A 22,951-nucleotide genomic window follows, 5' to 3' on the forward strand; every position below is an offset into this window, starting at 1 on the left:
ACTTCTGCACTCTGCAGCATGTACCTAACTTCTTCTTACCTGGACATGTTTGTTTCATCTTTTAAACGGCATCGGCAATGACGATGCTCGGCGTTAAAAAATTCGCCTCGATTAATATTTATTGCCCCAAGGCGTTAATCTGCTCGGTCTTAACCTATGCTCATCTTCCTAGTTTCACTCTTCGCAATAATCCATCGTTTGCAAAACCCTACGTAACCGTAGGTCCGCGCTATATGACTTCATAGTTTCTATAATCATTTTTCCAATTTCTTAGATGTACCAACAAATCGTCACCGACGTCGTCGCTCTGTCTCTCATGTAGGTATACCTGGACCCGAGTCCGACATGCTTCTTGTTCAGCAGTCGTCAGTAGGACATGAGTGTGTTTAGTACATACTGAGGTAGGTACTTAAAACTTGTGCGAAACTAATCGACTAATTACTCGTACGTAGATGTATGTACTTAGCAATCGTCCGTCTCTTTGAAATGAAAGTCGTCCGTAGGTAAACTTTCAAATTAAAAATTTCAAACGTATTGTCCAAACGTCAAGTTCAATAAATCATTGCCGCATTTATGTATACTAGTACCTGCCTGGCTGGCTACCTATTTCCTATTCGTACGTCTTCCCATCATAACTATTTGTGTATTTAATAGCCACTAACGAAATCTTTAATCAGCATATTATGCGCCATTGCAAACATACCTAGACCTACCTATCGGATAAATTCAAGATTGATGTTATCAGCTGTATAACAGTAGCTGAACGAGGCTCGATGAGTACTTAAACCTACAAGTTGTGTAATATCTTCATGAGTATGACTATGGGTTCAATTACATCTTATCAAAACTAATTGTATGGAAACGTTCGTTATACCATTGTTGGTTAAAGGTGCTATAATGCCGTTAGACGTCCATCGCCTATCTTTGGCCAACTCCAATTGTATTAATCGATTATTTACATTTTTATTCGACCCGCGGACCTCGCCTCCATCGCATCGTCTCGTTACATTGGGTAATTTATTAGGATAACTTATGTACCTTGATCCGTACACCGTTCACGAAAGTTATATGTACTCTGAAGGCACCTATCATTTGTTTGCCATAAGGTGCGCTTACACAATCACAAAAAAAAAATAACCTCTTATCATGATGATCGAGTGATTAATCGTGCATGGATGAGATTGTGCGGCGTCTTGACTGGAGTGAGTTTGGTTATGATGTCCTGCGAAATTTATCGTATAGTTTTTTCTTTCGTGTGATGTTTGAAGGATGAGATTAGAAATAAGGTTTCTAGTGTGTTTTGGGTTACAGTTGTGATGAGTGGGATTGTGTAGGTTTGAAATTTGATTGGGATGAGGTCTTTTGTACAGATCGAGAATTTTTCTCGTTTTCTCTTGCCCATATAAGTTCTGAATTTTTCGAAGAGAAGAAAAGTTCGATTAGTTGGTGATTCGGGTTAAAAACGGAAAAAAGTTCGGTGTAAAAGTTGATGAACTTCTGTGATCTTTTCTGAAAATTTTAGTTTTAATTTTTATTACGAATTTTCAACTTTCGTTGCACAATTGAAAATTTAAACCAAAATCAGTTTTCAGGTCGTATAGAGCTTTTCGTTTTCTTCTTTCGTCACAAAGTTCAAGTCCAAATTTTATGAGAACGTTGACCAATTTCAATGGAAACCTACATTTTGAGTTGAAAATCACCCAGAAATAAATTGTAGCTCTGGAGGTGTCCCTAGAGGAGAGATATGGTTTCTCCAAGAGCTTGAGAACATCTCGTTTTTATCCGTTTATTCAAAAACAAATTTCAGAAAATTTATCATCATTTTTAAACACACTTCTTCTGTGTGAAAATTTTCATTTCATCCAAAATAAAATTCTTTCTTATTATTTCAAAATTTTAAAAGTTTTAATTTTCAAAAATTGCGGATTTTCCACTTGATTTTTCTGAATAAATTTCAAGTTCTAAAATAAAAATAAATTGAAAACCAATAGAACAATAATTTTTAAAAAATTTTACAGCCTGAAAAGTTTTAAAAAAGAACTTTTTAATAGACTGGATTTTTTATGAACCTATTTTCTTTTAATACAAAATTCTTTTTAAAAAAATTGTAGGTAGATATTGATACTAACGAAATGTATTTTTCTGTAGTGTATTTTTGGAGCAATTTTCACTTCGTTCCACCTTACTCACCACTTTACATTTTTTGAAAGAAAATCATGGAAACCATGTGAGTCACATGGCAATATCACATTTATTCAGAGATTTGAAATTCAGAATACCGACGAAAAATTATTTTAGACAACTTGTCTCATTTTAAAAGATTTAAGATTTGAGATTTTTCAATATTCATCTATTTTTTTTGTGCCTTTTAAAACATTTTCTTTGTTTTTTGAACATAGAAATATCAAAATTTCAGTTCCACCATCGTTCGGACTAAAATAAACATTCTCTTCTTTTTGCAAAATGAACCATTTTATTTTTAAATAATATTCTGAAAAATTCACTACTTACTTACTTAAAATTTTTTTTTTGGCTTTTTCCGATGTTTGAGTGAAATGTTGCTCAAAAACACCCAAAATGCTCCAATTGGCAGTTTGGGCACTTTGATATGCTCAAATTTGGCGCTAGATGTTTCAAAAATCTATAGTGAATACCTAACATTGATTATTTGTGAATGATGAAGATGAAACTCTTTAGTATAATTAATTGAGGAAAGATGTCGATATTCAATCTACCAGTATCAGCATAATAATGTCATCGTATTAAGAGAGGATTATTTGGATAACATGGTACCTAATGCTACGACCATAATACTATATTATGGCGAGTCTTCTTGTTTTTCATTGTTGGGGCGGCGGAGGAGGGAAGGGCGTGCATCTTATTAATGAAATATTATGTAGCCATGTTCGAAAATTTATAGATGACATACTTACCCAATTGCTGTCTACCATCTTGAAATGATTCCTATATTGTGAAGTGATGGTCTAGAAGTCATAATTATGGATGCACCCCCCCCCCACTCTCTATGAATTATTCTTAATTATTGTTCAGAATTTCTATAGTCATCAAACACTTTTTTTAGATGTGCACCCTACCTGTCAAAATTATTATGAACTTTTCTTTCAGTTTAAATAATATTTTTGAGCATGTTTTCAAATAATATTTACCAAAAAAAAAACAAACGCTCCAACAGGTGCCTAGTTAGTACATCAATACGGAAGCACGTTCCAACGCACGTGTTCGCTTTACACAAACATCATGTTTTCAAATAGGCAGGTAATCGTATTTTGAGATAAAATGGCTCATTGATTAGGTATCATTTCGGATAGTATTCACATGATTTTTAGAGAAGTGTAACGTAATATTCGGTAATAGAAATACGTTGCACAGAATCATTCCATTCATAAATAAATCGTGACTGTAATATTAACAGATTAATTTCGCTCGAACACGCGCCCAAACAAATTATCCGGTACATGTGGTTCTTGTCGACAATGTATCACTATCAAGTCAGTGTATCAATTATTTTCCTGCAAAGTAAAGATAATTTGTTCGCGACTTATCAATAAATGTATACTTAATTGAAAAAAAAATGAAAAAAAAAATTATGTGGTATGATTTATGAGAATGACGATGATTGTACGAAATACAATTGAAAATCTGCATCATAATATGTAGGTATAAGTTAACTCATCTCTAAATAGTTCCGCATGAAAACAATGGAAAAAGATAATGCAGTAAAATGCATTTTATTTTTACGAGTTTTAAGTTTATATTTCCTACGTACGTCGTGTATTTATTGTAAGCACACAAACAGTACCTACCTATGTAAACAATTTATGTACAATTAAGTTATTATAGGCATTCTAATGCGTTTCGTTTAGCATGTTGTATTAGGTACTTACACTTAGTAAGTACTAAGTCGGTACTAAGTACAAGTGGATATTTTCATCATAATACGCACATCTTCATGAAACCGGAAACGTCCGATGAAAATCTACCAATGTATTTCGCTCAGTCACGAACTAATGGAAATTCTTATGTCTGGTTAATGGATCGAATGGAGTGGATTTTACGATGAAAGTTATCTACGCCGCGTGCTAAACGTTAAACGCAGACTCGGGCGGTTGCTTACTTTTTTTTTTGTACTGTGATGCGATTTGATCAACTCTACGTTATCGCTGCAGCTTCTTAATGATGTAAAAAATTCCGAATTTTTGGGAACTATACTTACGAGATGTACAACAACAATACGACGTAACCGGTTACCTAGTTATTTAAATGAGACCAAAAGAATGTATGTACAAGTCGAGATTTACCGCGAGTTGGCGTCTACGTGAACTGAATACATTATTGGGCTGAACGAAAGTAAAAATATGGTTTTAATTTATGTATTTTTATCGTTGTACAGGATATGTAAACTTGGCCGGAATCGTGTAATTTTTCACTATTTTGGATATATTTATTAAGTATATGGATTCGGGTGCAGAATTTATGGCAGATTTAAAATTATGTATTTTTGAAATAGGTATCGTCGTAGGTTCCTAATCGAAAATTAAGAACTTACTATGGGTTTAGGATAAGTATTTGAAGAATATATATATATACGAATAGTAGTGAACGAGAGAAATGCTTATTTTGTTTTCAATTATGTTTCATAGAAGTTTCTAAACCAAAATTCATGAAAGAGCTTATCTTTTTCAAGTGCTAAAACGCCAATTGCTCCAATGAATCCACACATTTTTCGATTTAATTCCGTTGCGAATTCCCTCTTTTCCACAGAAATATCCTTCAACCGTCGAGAGAGACACCGAGGATGGGAGGGGGTGTCAAATTTGAAAGATGAATACATATTCGAACTTGTGTGACATCAAATTAATTGGAATTTGGAATTGATTTGACACGCCACATTTTCACTGGGTGCTTAATTTTTGAAAAATTTGCGAAACCAGAAAAAATCAGGGAATTTTGATCTTCTGGAAAAGTCAAAGAAATACCATAAAATTTTAAATGGCTTAATTTTCGAGATTTTCTAAATCCATGATTGCATATCATCTATAATCTAATGTAAACATTTTGAGAATGTTTCACTGCTGAATGGCCATCTGTTAGTAGCCATAAAAGTACACTCTCACCTAAAAGTTTTTAGATATTTTGCGGCTTTCCAAAAAATTCTGGATCATTGCGGTATACGTGGGGGGGGGGGGTGAGGAATGCGTCAGTATTCTCACGATTACATTAAAAACACGAACAATCTTTTGCACATAGCCCTCTTCTTCCTAAACAAATTTTAAATTATGTACTTAAGTTCGTTTTCAATTTTTTTTTATTCTCGAGAAAACAATTGTAGAATGAAAGGGGTTGACTTGAAAAAAACATAAAAATAGTAAATAAATAATAATTAATAAGTCATTTTAGAAACCAAAAATGCTTGAAAAAGTAACCAAAAAAAGTGGCAACTTTTTGATGAAAAAGCGAGACTTTTTGGCAACTTTTGGTAGCCAAGTGAGAATTCTTACAATTTCTGGCAAAAGAACAGGTTTTTTTGGCAATTTCTGACAAAAAAGCGAAATTTTTGAACAATTTGCTCTCAATTGCCAATTCGATTTACATATCATTGGCTAAAAAAATTATGGATATTTTTTTATTTTAAAACTTGAAAAGTCATGAGAGGCGAACGTGAACTTCGTGGAACAATTTAATCCTCATAGAGTCCCATTTAAAGAGGAAATTATGTGTGTCCTAAACTTTTTTCAAACGTTGAAAGTTGTGTAGGTATTCTAAACTCTAAACCTTTTTAAAACCGAGAAAATTCATCCAATTCAAAAATGTTTGGACATGAATTGAAATAAATACCCTGATTTGGGATATAAGAGACTCTTAGAATAGACTGGAGAAAGTAATTAAATTTCTCTCAAATGTTTTCAGCATTTTTGGAACGACACATTTTTTTTCAAAGCTGAAAACGTCAACATGGTAGCAGCAAAATATTCAAAAATGTGGTAAGAAAGCTCTGTTTTTTTTTCAAATTTTTGAGGCATTTTGATCCTCTTTCTCCTGCCTTTAAATTTACTGTGGCTCAAAATTTCCTTACTGTAGTTAAAAATTATCCAATCAGATGAATTTACTTTCCTTTAAAAAAACATTTTGAGCGAAATGAGCTCCGTAAGGTCAAAATTATTTTCGAAATTCAATTTTTGTGTAAGTATTTCTTAAAACTGTAACACTAGTTTTCAAAATTTTTAGAGAATTTAACGCCCCTGTCCTTCAGTTTGTCTCAACATGTAAATTGGTATCCCAAAATTTTTAAAGAAAAAATTGAAAAATTTTTTATTGCTGTAAAAAATTGTAAAATTATGAATCTCTCGATTTTGATGTCAGAAGAAAAGTGAAAACAAAATCACAAAATTAATTAGGTACATTTCATTCAATTTTAAACTTGTTTATAGTCAAAAAAATTCTTTAATTTTTTTTTGTTTTGGGGGGGGGGGGGGTGTTTATAAGTGCAGGATTATTACAGCCATATGAATTGATTTAGTATACCTAATTTCAGCTTTTAAAATAAGAGGTGCCTTCCTTCTTGCTTCATAAATATTGGGCAAAACATCGTGGATTACCTCATTGTTAAATTCGCTGCTGTTTATATTGAAAAAAATCTTTCTTTTTTTAAAATTTTATGTAGGTATCTATACTATGCTTGATGTTTGATCTGAAAAATTGAAAAAAATTGGTCCGTAAAACCGGTGAAAAATCAGGAAAAATATATTTTTCTGAAAGACTGGACACTTTGTTCTATTTTTGAGCGTCGAAGTGAGGTAAACAGCTTATTTAGGATCATAAAATGCTCAAAGATGGCTCAATAAATCGTCGCCAAAGTGAACATTTTATGTTGATAAAGGAGGAGGGGGGGGTTACGATAATTGATGATAATATGTTTTATCCCATTTTTATAAAATTCGAAATTTATCGTTGAAACAATTTCCTCTCTCGTTTTAGTATTTTTAAAAAGTTTTTTTTCTCAGTATTTTGGTTTCAAGGGAATTTATCAGAATTTACGAATTTCCTCCAAATCGATTCAAAATTCCTCTACAAGTTTTATTTTTAGATAAGTACCTGCGGGTTATAATTGGTAGGTACCTAATTGATTTTAATGTTAGACTACAAAATTGCTTAAAAATCTCTTCGTCCTCGAACTCTTCTTCATTTAAATGAAATTCAAATGGAATTCTACACTGTACGAATGAAAAAATTCTCAGGGTTTGATTTATTAATCCGCGCTTACATTTTTTCAGCGTTGGTTTACTCGTATACCTATACCTACTTTAAATACCTATTGCAAAAAAATAAATAAATACCTAAATAAGATAATTAAGTTTCGATAACATCGTGACTCGAGTTACCCTGCTCGTTCCGCTGCGCCTTGCTTTTATACGAATACACCTTTCATCCTGCGTTCGTACTTCATTTAGTCTAACTATTAACTCATATTCCATAACTCATATCATTAAGGATATTTTGTAGGCAAATTAACATTTACGTAAAATAATATACGTAAAAAGAGGTTAATATCGCCTCGATCACAACGAGTCGAGTCGGTTGGCACTTGGCAGTTTCCAATTCTATAAGGTGTGAAAACAGTCTTTAAGATGCTGCATAAGTTTAACCAGATAGTTACTCGTACTCTGGTGTGGGCCTATATTAGCGGAAGATAATCGGAACGTGGAGTCACGACTATAAGAGAGATGCTAAAAATAAAGGAATAATTATATCGATACTTTCTGTGCGGTGTCACTAAAAAGGTCACCGATACGATCGCATCGTGTAACGAAAATTTTCACACATAATTGGGATCCGATTAAATGCGCGAGGCTTCGAAAAAAAAAACATGGAATTTATATAGTATCGTTCAAGTTTAACAACTCGTAGTCGTAGGTTTGGTATAGGTAGGTCTTTTTTGTGTGTTTGAAAATCTAGTAATCACGTTTTTTTTTTTAGCTGTATGCAATTTTTTACCTAAAAGTATATACTTTTGAACGGAGTCGATTAGCGCCCACTTTGTATTTATACCTATATCTTATAGTATGAATTTAGGGAGTGAAAAAAAATTGCTATCGTTATGCAAGCAGTTGGTAATTTTATACTGTAGTACATTTCCATAGCGAAGATTACGTGATAAAAAATAAAAGCGAATTAAAAATTTATGAAAAATAATATATTCCTAGAATTTGGCTTTTAATCAAATCCTACACGAATAAGGCAATATGCAGAAATACTGTCGGTCCGACGTCTTTTACTGGAAAAATAATAATAAATCCTGAAACTACATTCGAAGGCTTGTAAATCGGTCATTTTATCATATTTGTGTTCGCAAACTATGTAATTAAAACGTATCACGTTTGCAGCTTGACCAAAGGTCATTTATGCAAGAGCACAGCGGCGATTTTACCGAAAAAAAATATAATTTTCGAGTTATGTCACAATTTTTCTCGATGATATTGAAATTAAACTCTCCCCATACCCTCGCTGGTATAACTCGTACGATAAATTATCGATTTTTATGGTTTATGATGACTTTAGCAGTGATTACCAAAATTGGATGAGTTATGCTTTGAAAACATTATTCAGTGGTACATTAGAATTCAGGAAGCTACATTAATGCATCATTCATTATAAAATACGAAGATAGGTACCTTATTCGCGAGTGATTTGTCTTGAAATGGTGACATAATGCACTTGAAATATTTTTAACGAGCTGGGCATATTCGTATAAAGTATCACCTTATATGGTCATTGCCGTTCGTTTTGTAATTAGAGATAGGTATATAAGTTTCAACATTTCACCAAATCATCGTACCTCTCTTCGTTTTATTATTTGTAAGTATATGCTGATTTGCATAATACGAGTGTTAGATTTTCAAACTCATCGTCGAATCGTCGATGCTATAAAGCATCAACGGGTATTATTACTCATTTATAGGATTATTATTAAGTGTCATGTAACTGGTTCTGCGGACGGTGTAGTTGAAAGATGAATTGATCGGAAGTTGTTAGCTATTATGAAAAAATTAAAAAATATCGATTTTTCATCATTCTCGTACTACTTAGTAGTCGGTGTGCTAGACTGATGTAATCTTTATTTGTTGCGTTTTTTCTTCTTCAATGAAAATAGGCACGAGTTACTGGGCTTAATTTATTGATGGTTTATTGAGGTAGGTACGTTTGTGAATGAGATATCAAGTATTGTAAACGTGATGATGATGTGAATTTATTCGATGATTTATTTACGCACCTTTGTTTGTGATTGATTGAAATCTTCGCATGGTCCAGCTTTTATTTGGAAATGTCCGAATTGAAAGATCATTTTTTTTCAGTCTGTTCAATTCAGATGTCTGGCTCAAATTCGCTGAAATTGTGAGTTTTTATAATTACTCGTAGACACCTTGAAGTCAGTTTGATCGGATTTGATCAGATTCGAACAGATCTAATCCGATCATGGCAACCAAAACCCTGATCTGACCAGATCTGGTCAGATCTTTAGATCCAGGGAATTTCTGGATCTGCAGATCAGGTCTGAACAAATCTATTCAGAGATCCGGTTTGATCCAATCTGGTTGGAATTTTAAAATACTGATGTGCCAATATTGAAACATTTAACAATTTTTAAAAACTAATCAATTTTGAAAATTTGGGTAAGTGTTGAAAAATTGTTTTGTTTAAAAAAAGTTGTTGTTTAAAATGGTACAGTAGATATCAGTTTTGAAAATGTTGCCAATTTTAAGCACTTTGTCAATAATTTAAGCAACGTGAGAGTATGAAAAAATTATTCAATTTTTAGAAATTTGATAATTTTTAATAAAGGTAGTTACCTAATTGATAGTGGATTCGACATTTTTGAAAAAGTTGTCAATATTGAAACATTTAACAATTTTAAAGAATTGCTCAATTTTGACCTACGGGTCATTCCATGTCAACTCAACCAAAAAAAGGCGATTTTGAAAGTCATGTCTTTCGATTTCGCTCAAATTTTTTTTACAATATCTACCCACCCAGTAAGTAAGAAAGCCGCAATCAGTTTGGTCCCAGCCCCCTCAGGGGGCGGGTGGGGGGGCTTCCATTATTTTCACATTGTCCCGAGGTACTCAACTTCAGCAACCCATTTCTCCAAAACTATGATACTTTGATCAAAACTGATTTCACAGTTCGAAAGGGCATTGAATTTTGAACTTTTTAAGCATTTTGAAATTTTCAAAAGTTGAAAGTTGAACTTTCAATTTGAAAGTTCAAATTTCGAAATGGCACTGTAAGTAGGAGCTACCATTTAAAATTTTGAAAAAATTTCCATAGATGTACATTTTGGTACTTTTTTGAAATATTTATGTTTCGAGATGGGACTCGTACACGGATGGGGAGCACCCCCACCCCCAATTTTGGGTGAAACTTTCGAAAGATAATCTGGGGCATGTGATATATCGAATTGTATGTTTTCGGCAACGCTGAAAACGAATATGACGTTAGATTTTTGATAGGACCCCATCCACGGCCCTCAGCACCTCCCCAAAGGGGGTAAAAGTACAAAAAAGTGTTTTGTTCGTGCGACACATGGAATAATATGTTCTTGGTGACGCTGAACACGAATATGACGTCAGATTTTTGATTGGACCCGTCCACGGCCCCCTGCACCTCCCCAAAGGGGATAACCCATAAAAAAATGGTAACATTCGTGTGACACATGAAATAGTATGTTTTCGATATCGCTGAACACGAATATAGCCATAGTTTTTTAAATCGACCTCACCCATGGTCTCCAGAACCTCCCCCATTTGGTAAAAGTCCAAAAAAATTGTTGGGGGCCGTGGATGAGGTCCAATCAAAAATCTGACGTCAAATTCGTGTTCAGCGTCACCAAAAACATATTATTCCATGTGTCGCACGAACAAAACACTTTTTTGAACTTTTACCCCCTTTGGGGAGGTGCTGGGGGCCTTGTATGGGGTCCTATCAAAAATCTAACGTCATATTCGTGTTCAGCGTTGCCGAAAACATACAATTCGATATATCACATGCCCCAGATTATCTTTCGAAAGTTTCACCCAAAATTGGTGGTGGGGGTGCTCCCCCTCCGTCTACGAGTCCCATCTCGAAACATAAATATTTCAAAAAAGTACCAAAATGTACATCTATGGAAATTTTTTCAAAATTTTAAATGGTAGCTCCTACTTACAGTGCCATTTCGAAATTTGAACTTTCAAATTGAAAGTTCAACTTTCAACTTTTGAAAATTTCAAAATGCTTAAAAAGTTCAAAATTCAATGCCCTTTCGAACTGTGAAATCAGTTTTGATCAAAGTATCATAGTTTTGGAGAAATGGGTTGCTGAAGTTGAGTACCTCGGGACAATGTGAAAATAATGGAAGCCCCCCCACCCGCCCCCTGAGGGGGCTGGGACCAAACTGATTGCGGCTTTCTTACTTACTGGGTGGGTAGATATTGTAAAAAAATTTGAGCGAAATCGAAAGACATGACCCAAAAACGTTGGTTGAGTTGACATGGAATGACCCCTACCATATTTTGGTCAGTAACTATAAAAAATTTTTTTGTTCAATATAAATTGTCAATTTCAAGGATAACTATAAAAAGATTAATAATTTTTAAAAAGTTGACTAAAAGTTGAAATTTTTGAAAAATAAGTCAACTTTGAAGCAGTTGATAATTTTTAGAAATTTTTCAGCATGAAAAAAGTTGGCAATTTTAGAAAATTCAACTATTTTAAAAACTTTGGAAATTTTGAGAAAATTTGACATCTTATAGAAATTTGTACGTTCAAGAAAAGTTGTCAATTTTTAAAAACTTATCAATTTTAGAAAACTTGTCAATTTTGAAGAATTTTACAATTTTGAAAAATTTTACAATTTTGAAAAAAATTGACAAGTTGGAAAATTTTTACAATTTTGAGCAAATTTTACATTTTTGAGCAAATTTTACAAATTTTGAACAAATTTGACCACTTTTGAAAAATTTAGTAATTTTGAAAAAATCTGACAATTTTGAGAAATTTGATAATTTTGAGTCAATTTTATATACTTTTGGAAAGTTTGACAACAATTTTGGAAAATCTGGTACCTAAGTATTAATTTTAAAAAGTTTGACAAGTTTGGAAAATATCATGATTTTGTAAAAATTGACAATTTGGGAACATTCGACAACTATATTTTTGAAGTTTTCTAACCTAACAATAATTACAAATTTCAAAAAGTGGGTGAATTTGACAACTTGACACTATTATTTTGATAATTTTCAAACATTTATTTGACGACATTTTCAATACAGTCTAAAAAATTTTTGGTAACTGTTCCGAGGAGTTCAAAATTAAATGTTTTCAATTTCTATATAAATTTGTGATCATCATTTTCAAAATTTTTTACCAATTTCAAAAAATTGAAAAATGTAATTTTGTTTAATTTTCAAAGATGGCAGTAGTTTTTAAAATTTAATTATTCATCTTGATCAATTTGGCTGATTATTTTAAAAAGTTTGTAAAATTCAAAAAAGTTGACCAATTTTGATTGATTTTACGATGAATACTTGAAAGCCTTTTTAAATTATGTCAGACGATTTTCAAGAGTTTTGCTGTTTTCCGTACGACTTATTGTTGAATGAATTAACGTGTAGGGCAAAAATCGTGGCGATTTTGATATAGGTATCGTGTTGTTTTTCGAAACTGCTCAATAAATTTTTGGTATCTACGAGTGTTGCCCAAACTGGACTGAACTGCTCCTTTAAAAAGATCCTGCTCAATAAAAGTTGAACTTACTACGCATTGAAAGCCGTTTTTGTTAAAACTTATTATAAATAGGTACACCTAATAAAAAAACTAACTCACTAAAATGTTGAAAAACTTCATTAAAAAAATTTTGACGGCGTGATTAGTCATGAGGAACAAAATGACGTCTTGTACTGCTATATTTTAGCATCCTTTATGTAAATTTATTCGTAAAATATTCGCTAACCTATGTAGAATCAAAAAAACAACAAAATTTATTATTCCTATTTTTGTAAACATTGACGATTACTAAGAAAAAATTATTAAAAAAAAAATCCCAAATGATTTACCTACCTATCTACTTACACCTACCTGCCTACCAACTGCTTCATGTACATCCGCGTTCTGTTATTCTTGTTTACAATGACACCTATAGATATACCTACCTTTTGCAAAGAAATGAAGTCAGAATTAAAATTATATTTGAATCGAGACAATTTAAATAAAAATCCTGAAATATTTTACTGTTGAAGTAACTGTTTATCGAAATGCGTACGATTATTACCTTCGTTTTACGTAATCCATAAAATTCTTCTCCAAGTTCCCGTTAACTTATACATATGTACCTTCACACTCGCATGCAAAATTCATTCCGAATACGTACAAGTTCAAGGTCACTTTAAAACTTCCTTTCGACAAGTAGATGCCTATATGAGTAATTCGTCGAATAATTCATTGTACATGTAATGGTTCATTTATCATACTCGAATTCTCAGTTGCGGATTTTTTTGTCTCTAAGGTATTTGCCAATATATCTCGTTGCTGAAGAAACACCTCATCGTTCAACGTAAACGATAAAGTTATGAAAAATTATTAATCTACGACGGATTAACGATTTCAAATAGGTACTATATTTTAACCCGTTACATAATCCAGAGTTAATGTTCCCGCAGTGTAAAATATTCCACAGGGCCCAATGGCCAATCCAATACCACCAGTAGAATGCATATTAACATTGTATATAAATGTATCTCATAAACGTTCGCGTCGCCTTGTCTGATACATAGGTATATAGGTACTTGTACCTCGAAAGCGAAAGTCGTTTTTAGTCTGGGTTACTTGCACTTTGGTAGATCTGCCGATGCCGCCGAAGTCGAAATGGTCAAGTTCTTCATCCACCGCAGCTTATAAGAATAATCGGTGCGACGATCGAGGATCGACCATTTACCATTTTTCACTTCAATAACCAGAAAAAAAGTCACGAATGGTAAAAAATTTCAAGGTCGACAAGAAAGTATCCGGTTAACTCGAAGCGAGGACGCGACGAGACGGGATGATACCTAATTCGTCGGCGAATTTAACCGTTTCAGATAATCCGTGCTGATTGATTTAGATTCGTGATTGCTTCGAGATGCATTAGCATCGTGGGTGTAATTTCCTTCATATAATACGCATACATTGTATTATGAAAAAACATACATACTTATTCGCGTGGAAAATCTTCGAATTTGCCGGATTCTATATTAGATGATTCACTCGTGATAATTTGCACATAGGAGTCGAGTTTTTGCATATTTGCGGAAAACTTGAGCCTTCCAGGTTTACAAATTTTTTAAATGGGTGGTGATTGGTAAAATACGGTTATGGCGCCTGCATATTACGTAGGTAATGCTAAATTACCTAGTACTTTAGTAGTCGAATGATAATTATCGATTGAAAGATACCATCATACCATGTACTTTGTAGGTATGGGCGTTCCTGTAGTAATAACGATTCGATGTCGTCAGCTAGGTTATTTTTTTTAGTGGTTCTCGATGAAATGGAAATTAATTGATTTAACTGCAATAGCCGACTCTTGGTGTGAGAATTTTTCCGCCATCGATGGCCTTGAATCTTGATCGTATTGCTTTCACCGAGAACCAATAATTTATGTAATCCGATGATGGAAAAATGCCGATAGTATTTTAAATTTTAACGAGCTTAGTTACTAAAATACAGCCAGTCATCTTTCCTCCCAAAAAAATACGAACGTAATTGTTGAAAAATTTCCTTCTTCTTGCAGTTCACTTTTGTTGGTAGCTCTTTTTTCCCCCTAAAAGTGAATCTGCTCGGCACATGTCCCTGATTCTACACGAATTAGCACGATTGAATTTTTAATAGGTGTAAACCAGTTTAATAAAATACACGTCGTACAACCATCGGAGATTATTCTGAATTTAATGCAAACTTCGAAAAACACTCGGTCTCGCGTACTCATTTTCCTGTCTGGAAGCACCTTTTCTACAGCTAATTCCAATTGGCGCTGAATTTTTAGACAGATGAGTACGGATCGAATAAGCCAAGGAGAACTAGTTCAAACATGAGCTAGGAAAATTTGAATAACGGTTACGTTCCATGAGCAAGTGATGCGGTTTTAGCTGACATTTGTCTAGTATTTTTTTCTTTATCGATACTGCCTAAGGATATGACATTGCGGAGATGTTCTTCTTAGTACTCGTATATATGTATAAGTCTTACATGTACCTACATATGTATAAGGATTATGTAACATATATGAGATGCGACTATACAGTATACACCTATAGGAATACGTATATGGTGGGTGTGGTATGACATAGTTCATCTCTCTGTACGTCTCTGAGTCTGAGAAATATACGGTAATAATATTTGACGTCCGATTTTACGGTGGTATGCTGAAGAGGAGACCTATCTATTGATGCAAATCATATATCACCCGTACGATTAGTTTTTTACTTTGACATTTTACATCATAAATGATACCTAGTCCATTATACGAATTATTCGTCCTTGTACTACTTGAAGAGTGAGCCTTTGACTAATTCACGATTTTTTTTTGTTGTTGTTGCAGAATGCCAGCTGCGAGCTGACTTCTGGAGTGGACCCTAAAGATGATGTGGCTGTTTTAATGGATAATACCGAATTATCGGTTTTTATGCCAACACGTAAACATAGACAGCTCTCTAGTGACGCTTTTAACGAAGTGTCCGATGCTAAACAAGTACAATTAGATAGATTAGATGTTAACTGCGAGCTAGAAAATGACCGTATTATTGTTACCGTCGAGTTCCTACAACCGTTCAATGGTATCATCTATAGTAAAGGATTTAAAGACGATCGCAATTGCAAGTGAGTATTTTTGAAACATTCATAGGTACTTTTTTGACGATATTATCTGAAGGAATTGTTAAAATATTTGACCGATGCTATCTGAAGATTCCTATTGGTGTTTCCAGTGAGACTTTGAGGATTTGGAAGGGGTCAGATCGAAAAAATAAATTCCAGTAAAATTTGGTAAAAATTGCAGCATGAAAAATACTATAAACACGTCCAATCACAGAAAATCATCAAAAACCGTACATATTTTCTTTTAGAAATTTCTGTCTTTGGCGGTTTTTAATCAATTTTTTTCAAACTTCTATTTATAGATATTTTTTGAAATTTTTTCGAACGTGTCTTCGAAGTGAAATTCGAATTTTCAGTTTTTTAATGCTACTTTTGATAACTTCCTTCATCGAGATGCAATCACCGAAAAAAATATAATTGTGTATCTTACCTAATGTAGACTATTCTAACATAATATTTTTTCAAAATTTTTTATTTAGGTGCTTGACCTTCAAAAATGTGAAAAACTGATTTTTTCAGACTTAAGTTGTCAGTTTTGGTCGATTTTTCCCATTAGGGAAAGATTATGAAATAGGTACCCCAAACTACACAATCAATCTGAATTTGGTTCAAATTCGTAAATTTTTTCAATGTTTTATAATTTAGTAAAACAATTGAATCGCCCCATTTTGGGAGCCCCTGACTCTTTTTTCGGTTGGCCCACTGGGCTAAAATTCATGTCTGGATTAACATCAACTTGAGTACATATTGCAATGTCAAAAAAATTGAAAATCTTCGATTTTTTCCTGCTTGTTTTCATTTGATGTGATTATTTTCCAATTTTGGAAAAAATTCACCCTTCATAAGTAGGTACGTGATAGGTTAATTTTGAGCTGCTCGAATGTGAATAAGAAAAGTTATGAAGTAAGATAGGTGATTTAAAAGTTTGACCCACCTCCTCCTAAATTAATTCAACTATCTCTTATCATATCTTTGGTACAATGCTTCCTTTTCATTGGATTAGAATATCAGTCATAAGGTATAGTTGATATGTAAAACGTTACATAAAATTTTTGACCAATACAGCTTCAATCTACCAAAAGAACGATTTCTTCTTCTAGACGTTTAATTGCCCACGCACAATCTAGCCCGACGATAATATCTCCATTATAATATTTATCATAAGTAACACTGTCTAAACCTGAGATGGTCTAAAAACCTTGAGGCGATTCTTATCATCGATTCAATCTCATCCAACACCATCCAATCTACTCGTCTTGTACCATACTTCACAGTTCAGCGTCCAGCCATTTTCGAGCTTTTCTTTCTCCTAACTGATTATTTCCTCAAAACAATTCGGATTTCGTAACTGGTTTTTTTTCACCAGCGATTCCAATCGGTACACATCGTAAAAATGTATACTCACCCTAGCGATAATATATTAACGCATCGAAACAAGTTTTTAAAACGTTTGATTGTGTGTTATTTCATTTGGTTGGTACTGTAAGTTGGAAGATGTGCATGATTCTAATTAGAAACTGACTCAGCAAGAGGTTGCCTTCAGGCCTAAATTCTATCCTTCGAAATACCTATCTTCACATAACGAGTCCGTCGAAAGATGCCATTTTTACGAGCTGAAGTTACGTAATGTTCTAGGTACCTACTTCGAAGAAAACATTTTTCATAGAAAAAAATTTGTAATGGTGAAGAATTAATGAAATTTATCGTCTCAGAAAAGTTGTGCTAGGTTTAATAAATCAACGCGAGTTTTTGATCCGGTGAGAATAATGTTCCCAAAGAAGGTAGTGACCTTATATATTACCTTGATCTTTGTATGTGTCCTGTCGCTAAATACTATCGTCACGATTTTTTTCTGGTTTACTATAGGTGCTGCATGGATCTGGGGGTATGTGTGGTTAATGGTCAAAAATAATCTCGATTATTATTTTATTTTCATTTAAACGAGGATTTTTTTTTTTGGTTATTGTACATATTAGAAGTCATCGTAGTCATGTCACATCGAGCAAAGAAAATGTGAAAGGAAGGAAAGATTGGGGTGAATTGAACGGTGTGCTCAAGAAGGTATGCTGGTTCATCACAAGTATCTACTTGAATGAGCAATTTTTGATTTTTAGACTTGTGAGCTAAACAGATGTCAGTAAAATGTTGAATTATTTATTCTAAACTCAATTAGGTTTAAATTAGACCATTTAAATGTTTAAAATGTTATGCAAATATGTCAATGTCCTTGAAATACGCGTAATAATGGCTTTGGAATATCTTTCCAATTAATACATAGATACTAATAAAAAATTATAAAATAATTTCAATTCCCTTTCAAATGGCTAATTTACATCGATTTGATTTGTCTGCATAATGTGCACATTCATAATACTTTAGTGCGGTGCTGCGTTCCCATGGTATTTGCGGCGCAACGTATGCAATTTTATTAACATCTAAGATTAGAATAGTCTATCTCTTGTTCGAAGGCAGAATTTTGTTTACCATTATCGATGCTGTACTTGAACCTAAATTTTGTACATTATTTCTGCGTGGTATTCTAACAGAGTATATTTTTTTTCAGTTACGTTACTGGCGGTAGTGGCCAGACGAGTTACACATTCAGCATTCCATCCAAAGGTTGCGGTACTAGAACGGTTAGGTGCAAATCTAAAGCTTGTGGATTTGGAAACCCCGTCGAAAATGTCTTGATTATTCAACAAGATGAATACGTAACGGTAATAGTTCATGAGATAATGTGTTATACCTACGTAGTTTAAGAAATGACTTGCACCGCAATATGTACTAACATATTCATTCATTTTAGGAAATTACTGACTTAGCCAGAAGAGTTAGTTGTTTAACCACCTCGGCTAACGTAGCTACAGTTAATTTCAAACCTATTATGGTCGATACATTAGATGTAGTATCGATCCCTGTGGGTACAGAGACTGTGGAATGTTGGATGGATATTCAACGCGGAAGATATCCCAATGTAAGTATTTTCTGGTGCGAGATTATTTGTGCAAAGAGTTCAACAATTCGCTTTATTAATTTATCTTGTTTGTTTAGTTGACTCCGCTTGGTGAATTGGTGAAAATCGGAGAACCGTTAACTATAATTATTTCGATCATCGATCACTCGAGTCAATACGATGTCAGAATACACGAATGTTGGGCTTACGATTCGGAAGATTATTACGATAAGAAAACTGGCAAAATTCAATTATCAGACGCAAATGGATGTCCTAGGTGAGTCACGATAGCTTACGACTTCATCTTTGAGAAGCAAATTAGCAAATATGAAAAGTTCACTTGAACTAATTCCCATTCGTCAATTCCACAGAAAGAAGAATATCATTTCATTCTGGAACAAAGATCGTGAATCTGTTTCCAGTGGAACGAAAATCACTGCGTATAACAATATCACTGCCTTCAAATTTTCCGACAGAGATAAAGTTTATATGACTTGTAATATTGAGGTAAGATCATTAAAGAGAACATTAGATTACGTATAGGTGAATTTTAAAAATTAGTGGGTCACTATAGCGCTTATTTTCTATGTCAATAGCTTTGTCAAGGTCAATGTCCGGAGCAATGTGGAAGCGAAATTATCACTGTTACCACTACGCCAAACTGTTACCCAGGATCACCAGATCCACGCTGTCCTCGTCCACTGCCACCAGTACGAGTTCCTACAGATGAACCTGAACCAGAGTGTTACCCAGGCTCCAATGATCCGAGATGCTCGCCTTTCTCAAGCACTACTGTACGAATTCCTTCTACATCAGTGTCATATCGGCCACCACCGTCTCCAACTCCTCCACCAAAACCGATTTGCTATCCAGGATCAACTGATCCGCGTTGTCCACCACCGCCGCCTCCTCCTCCTTCGCCTCCACCCAAACCAGTATGCTACCCTGGTTCCAATGATCCAAGATGTCCAAGACCATCTCCTCCACCTCCTCCTCCTAGCCCTCCAACTTATATTCCTCCACCTCCACCTACACCGTCTAAAATAGTCTGTTATCCTGGCTCAAATGATCCTAGATGCCCACAACCTACACTTCCACCTCCAAGAACTCCACCGCCACCACCTCCCAGTCCCCCTACTTATTTGCCCCCACCGCCTCCAACACCACCAAAACCAGTATGTTATCCAGGTTCAAATGACCCAAGATGTCCACCTCCTCCCCCACCACCACCACCGCCACCAACCCCACCGAAATTGGTTTGCTATCCTGGATCTACTGATCTAAGGTGTCCGCACGTTGATCCAACACCACCTCTACCACCCAGTCCACCAACTTACTTACCACCCCCTCCTCCTACAACCCCCAAACCAATCTGTTACCCTGGTTCAAATGATCCAAGGTGTCCAAAACCACCCCCACCTCCGCCCCCACCTCCGACACCGCCAAGATTAGTCTGCTATCCAGGATCTACGGATCCACGGTGTCCACAACCACCACAAACACCACCCCCACCACCAACTTCATCTACTTATTTACCTCCACCGCCACCAACTAGCCCTAAACCAATTTGTTACCCTGGTTCAAATGATCCGAGATGTCCAAAACCACCTCCACCCCCGCCCCCACCACCTACTCCACCAAGATTAGTTTGCTATCCAGGATCTACAGATCCGAGGTGCCCGCAACCACCGCGAACACCACCTCCACCACCAAGCCCCCCGACATATTTGCCTCCTCCTCCGCCTACTTCACCGAAACCAATCTGTTATCCTGGTTCAAATGATCCAAGATGCCCACCACCACCACCTCCTCCTCCACCACCACCGCCACCTCCTCCTCCTCCACCACCACCACCACCACCTCCTCCTCCACCTCCATCACCAAAACCAGTGTGTTACCCTGGATCAATTGATCCCAGGTGCCCACAACCACCCAGGACACCAAGTCCTCCCACATATCTACCACCTCCTCCTCCCACCACTCCACAACCAATTTGCTATCCTGGTTCAAATGATCCTCGATGCCCAAAACCAACTCCACCTCCACCACCACCACCCACTCCACAAAAGTTAGTGTGTTACCCTGGATCAACTGATCCAAGGTGTCCGCCACCTCCTCCCCCGCCACCTCCGCCACCACCTCCACCACCAAAACCTGTGTGTTATCCTGGATCAACTGATCCGAGATGTCCACAACCGCCCAGAACACCACCTCCTCCTCCACCACCACCACCCAGTCCACCAACTTATTTACCCCCACCACCTCCTACAACACCTAAACCAATTTGTTACCCTGGTTCAAACGATCCCAGATGTCCAAAACCACCTCCACCACCACCACCGCCTCCAACTCCTCCAAGATTAGTGTGTTATCCAGGATCTACTGATCCAAGATGTCCGCAACCAACAAGAATACCACCACCGCCGCCTAGTCCTACAACATATTTACCTCCACCTCCTCCTACAACTCCAAAACCATTCTGTTACCCTGGTTCAAATGATCCAAGATGTCCACCACCACCGCCTCCTCCACCTCCGCCACCACCTCCTCCTCCTCCTCCACCACCACCACCACCACCACCATCAAAACCAGTATGTTATCCAGGATCGACTGACCCTAGATGTCCCCCACCTCCTCCTCCACCTCCTCCACCTCCAACTCCACCACCAAAACCAATCTGTTATCCAGGCTCAAATGATCCCAGATGTCCCAAACCTCCTCCGCCCAGTCCTCCTATTTACGTTCCACCCCCATCAACTACCCCTAAACCTATTTGCTATCCTGGATCAACTGATTTCAGATGCCCACAATCATTCAAAACTAGTCCAACTCCGACCACTCAGCCACCACCAGTGTGCTATCCAGGATCACCTGATCCACGATGCCCCAGACCACCAAATGTATCAACAAGACCACCGGCAACTTATTTGCCTCCGCCACCTTCAACTCCCCAGCCACCTCCTCCACCACCACCACCACCACCACCTTCGCCCAAACCAATTTGTTACCCAGGTTCTAATGATCCAAGATGCCCACAGCCTCCAAGAACTCCTCCACCCCCACCACCTCCCCCTCCAAAGCCAGTGTGCTATCCAGGCTCATCTGATCCAAGATGCCCACCACCGCCACCTCCTCCGCCACCACCTCCCCCACCACCATCTCCTCCTCCACCCCCACCTCCTACACCGCCAAGATTAGTCTGTTACCCAGGATCCAATGATCCAAGATGTCCTCAGCCACCAAGAACACCTCCACCTCCACCACCTCCCCCTCCAAAGCCGGTATGCTATCCAGGCTCATCTGATCCGAGATGCCCACCACCACCACCACCCCCTCCTCCTCCTCCACCACCTTCTCCTCCACCACCACCACCTCCTACACCACCAAGATTAGTCTGTTACCCAGGTTCTAATGATCCTAGATGCCCTCAACCTCCAAGAACTCCACCACCACCTCCTCCACCCAGTCCACCAACTTACCTTCCTCCTCCTCCACCAACTCCACCACCAAAACCAATCTGCTATCCAGGCTCAAATGATCCTAGATGCCCGAAACCTCCTCCACCACCACCACCTCCACCGCCAACTAGGCCACCGCCATCTACTTATCTTCCACCACCGCCACCCACTCCTCCAAGACCAGTCTGTTATCCTGGTAGCACTGATCCAAGATGTCCTCAGCCAGCAAGAACTACACCATCACCACCTACTCCACCTCCAAAACCCATCTGCTATCCTGGATCCAATGATCCTAGATGTCCGTCACCACCACCACCACCGCCTCCACCTCCTCCCACCGCACCGATATGTTATCCAGGCTCCAATGATCCTAGATGTCCTCCACCGCCGCCTCCTCCACCACCACCTCCATCAATTCCTCCTACTGAAGGTCCGATAGTTTGTACTTGCAATGGAACTACGCACCGTCCAATCGTTTTCCCAATTTGTTATCCGGGCTCAACTGATCCGCGATGTGCTCAACCATATCAGCCTCAGCCTCAGCCACCATCAATCGGTTATTCGTACCTACCACCTCCACCATCTAAAAGAGAGTCAGCCGAAGCAAATGAAATTACTAGTAAGATCTGATGCCTCC

The 22,951-nt window shown here is 36.5% G+C and overlaps 1 protein-coding gene across 2 annotated transcripts in view; it reads left to right on the top strand.

Moving 5' to 3' along the window:
• Positions 1-22,951, top strand: part of zye — a 40,086-nt gene that overhangs the window by 16,789 nt on the left and 346 nt on the right. For both annotated transcript variants that reach the window (XM_065351882.1, XM_065351881.1), the window contains exons 3-8: positions 15,629-15,906; positions 18,467-18,620; positions 18,710-18,877; positions 18,955-19,133; positions 19,228-19,363; positions 19,453-22,933. In XM_065351882.1, the coding sequence (XP_065207954.1) occupies positions 15,629-15,906; positions 18,467-18,620; positions 18,710-18,877; positions 18,955-19,133; positions 19,228-19,363; positions 19,453-22,933 (4,396 nt within the window). The remainder of the gene's footprint in view (positions 1-15,628; positions 15,907-18,466; positions 18,621-18,709; positions 18,878-18,954; positions 19,134-19,227; positions 19,364-19,452; positions 22,934-22,951) is intronic.

The sequence above is a fragment of the Planococcus citri genome, chromosome 2 (genome assembly GCF_950023065.1).
Source record: "Planococcus citri chromosome 2, ihPlaCitr1.1, whole genome shotgun sequence".
Classification (NCBI taxonomy): domain Eukaryota; kingdom Metazoa; phylum Arthropoda; class Insecta; order Hemiptera; family Pseudococcidae; genus Planococcus; species Planococcus citri.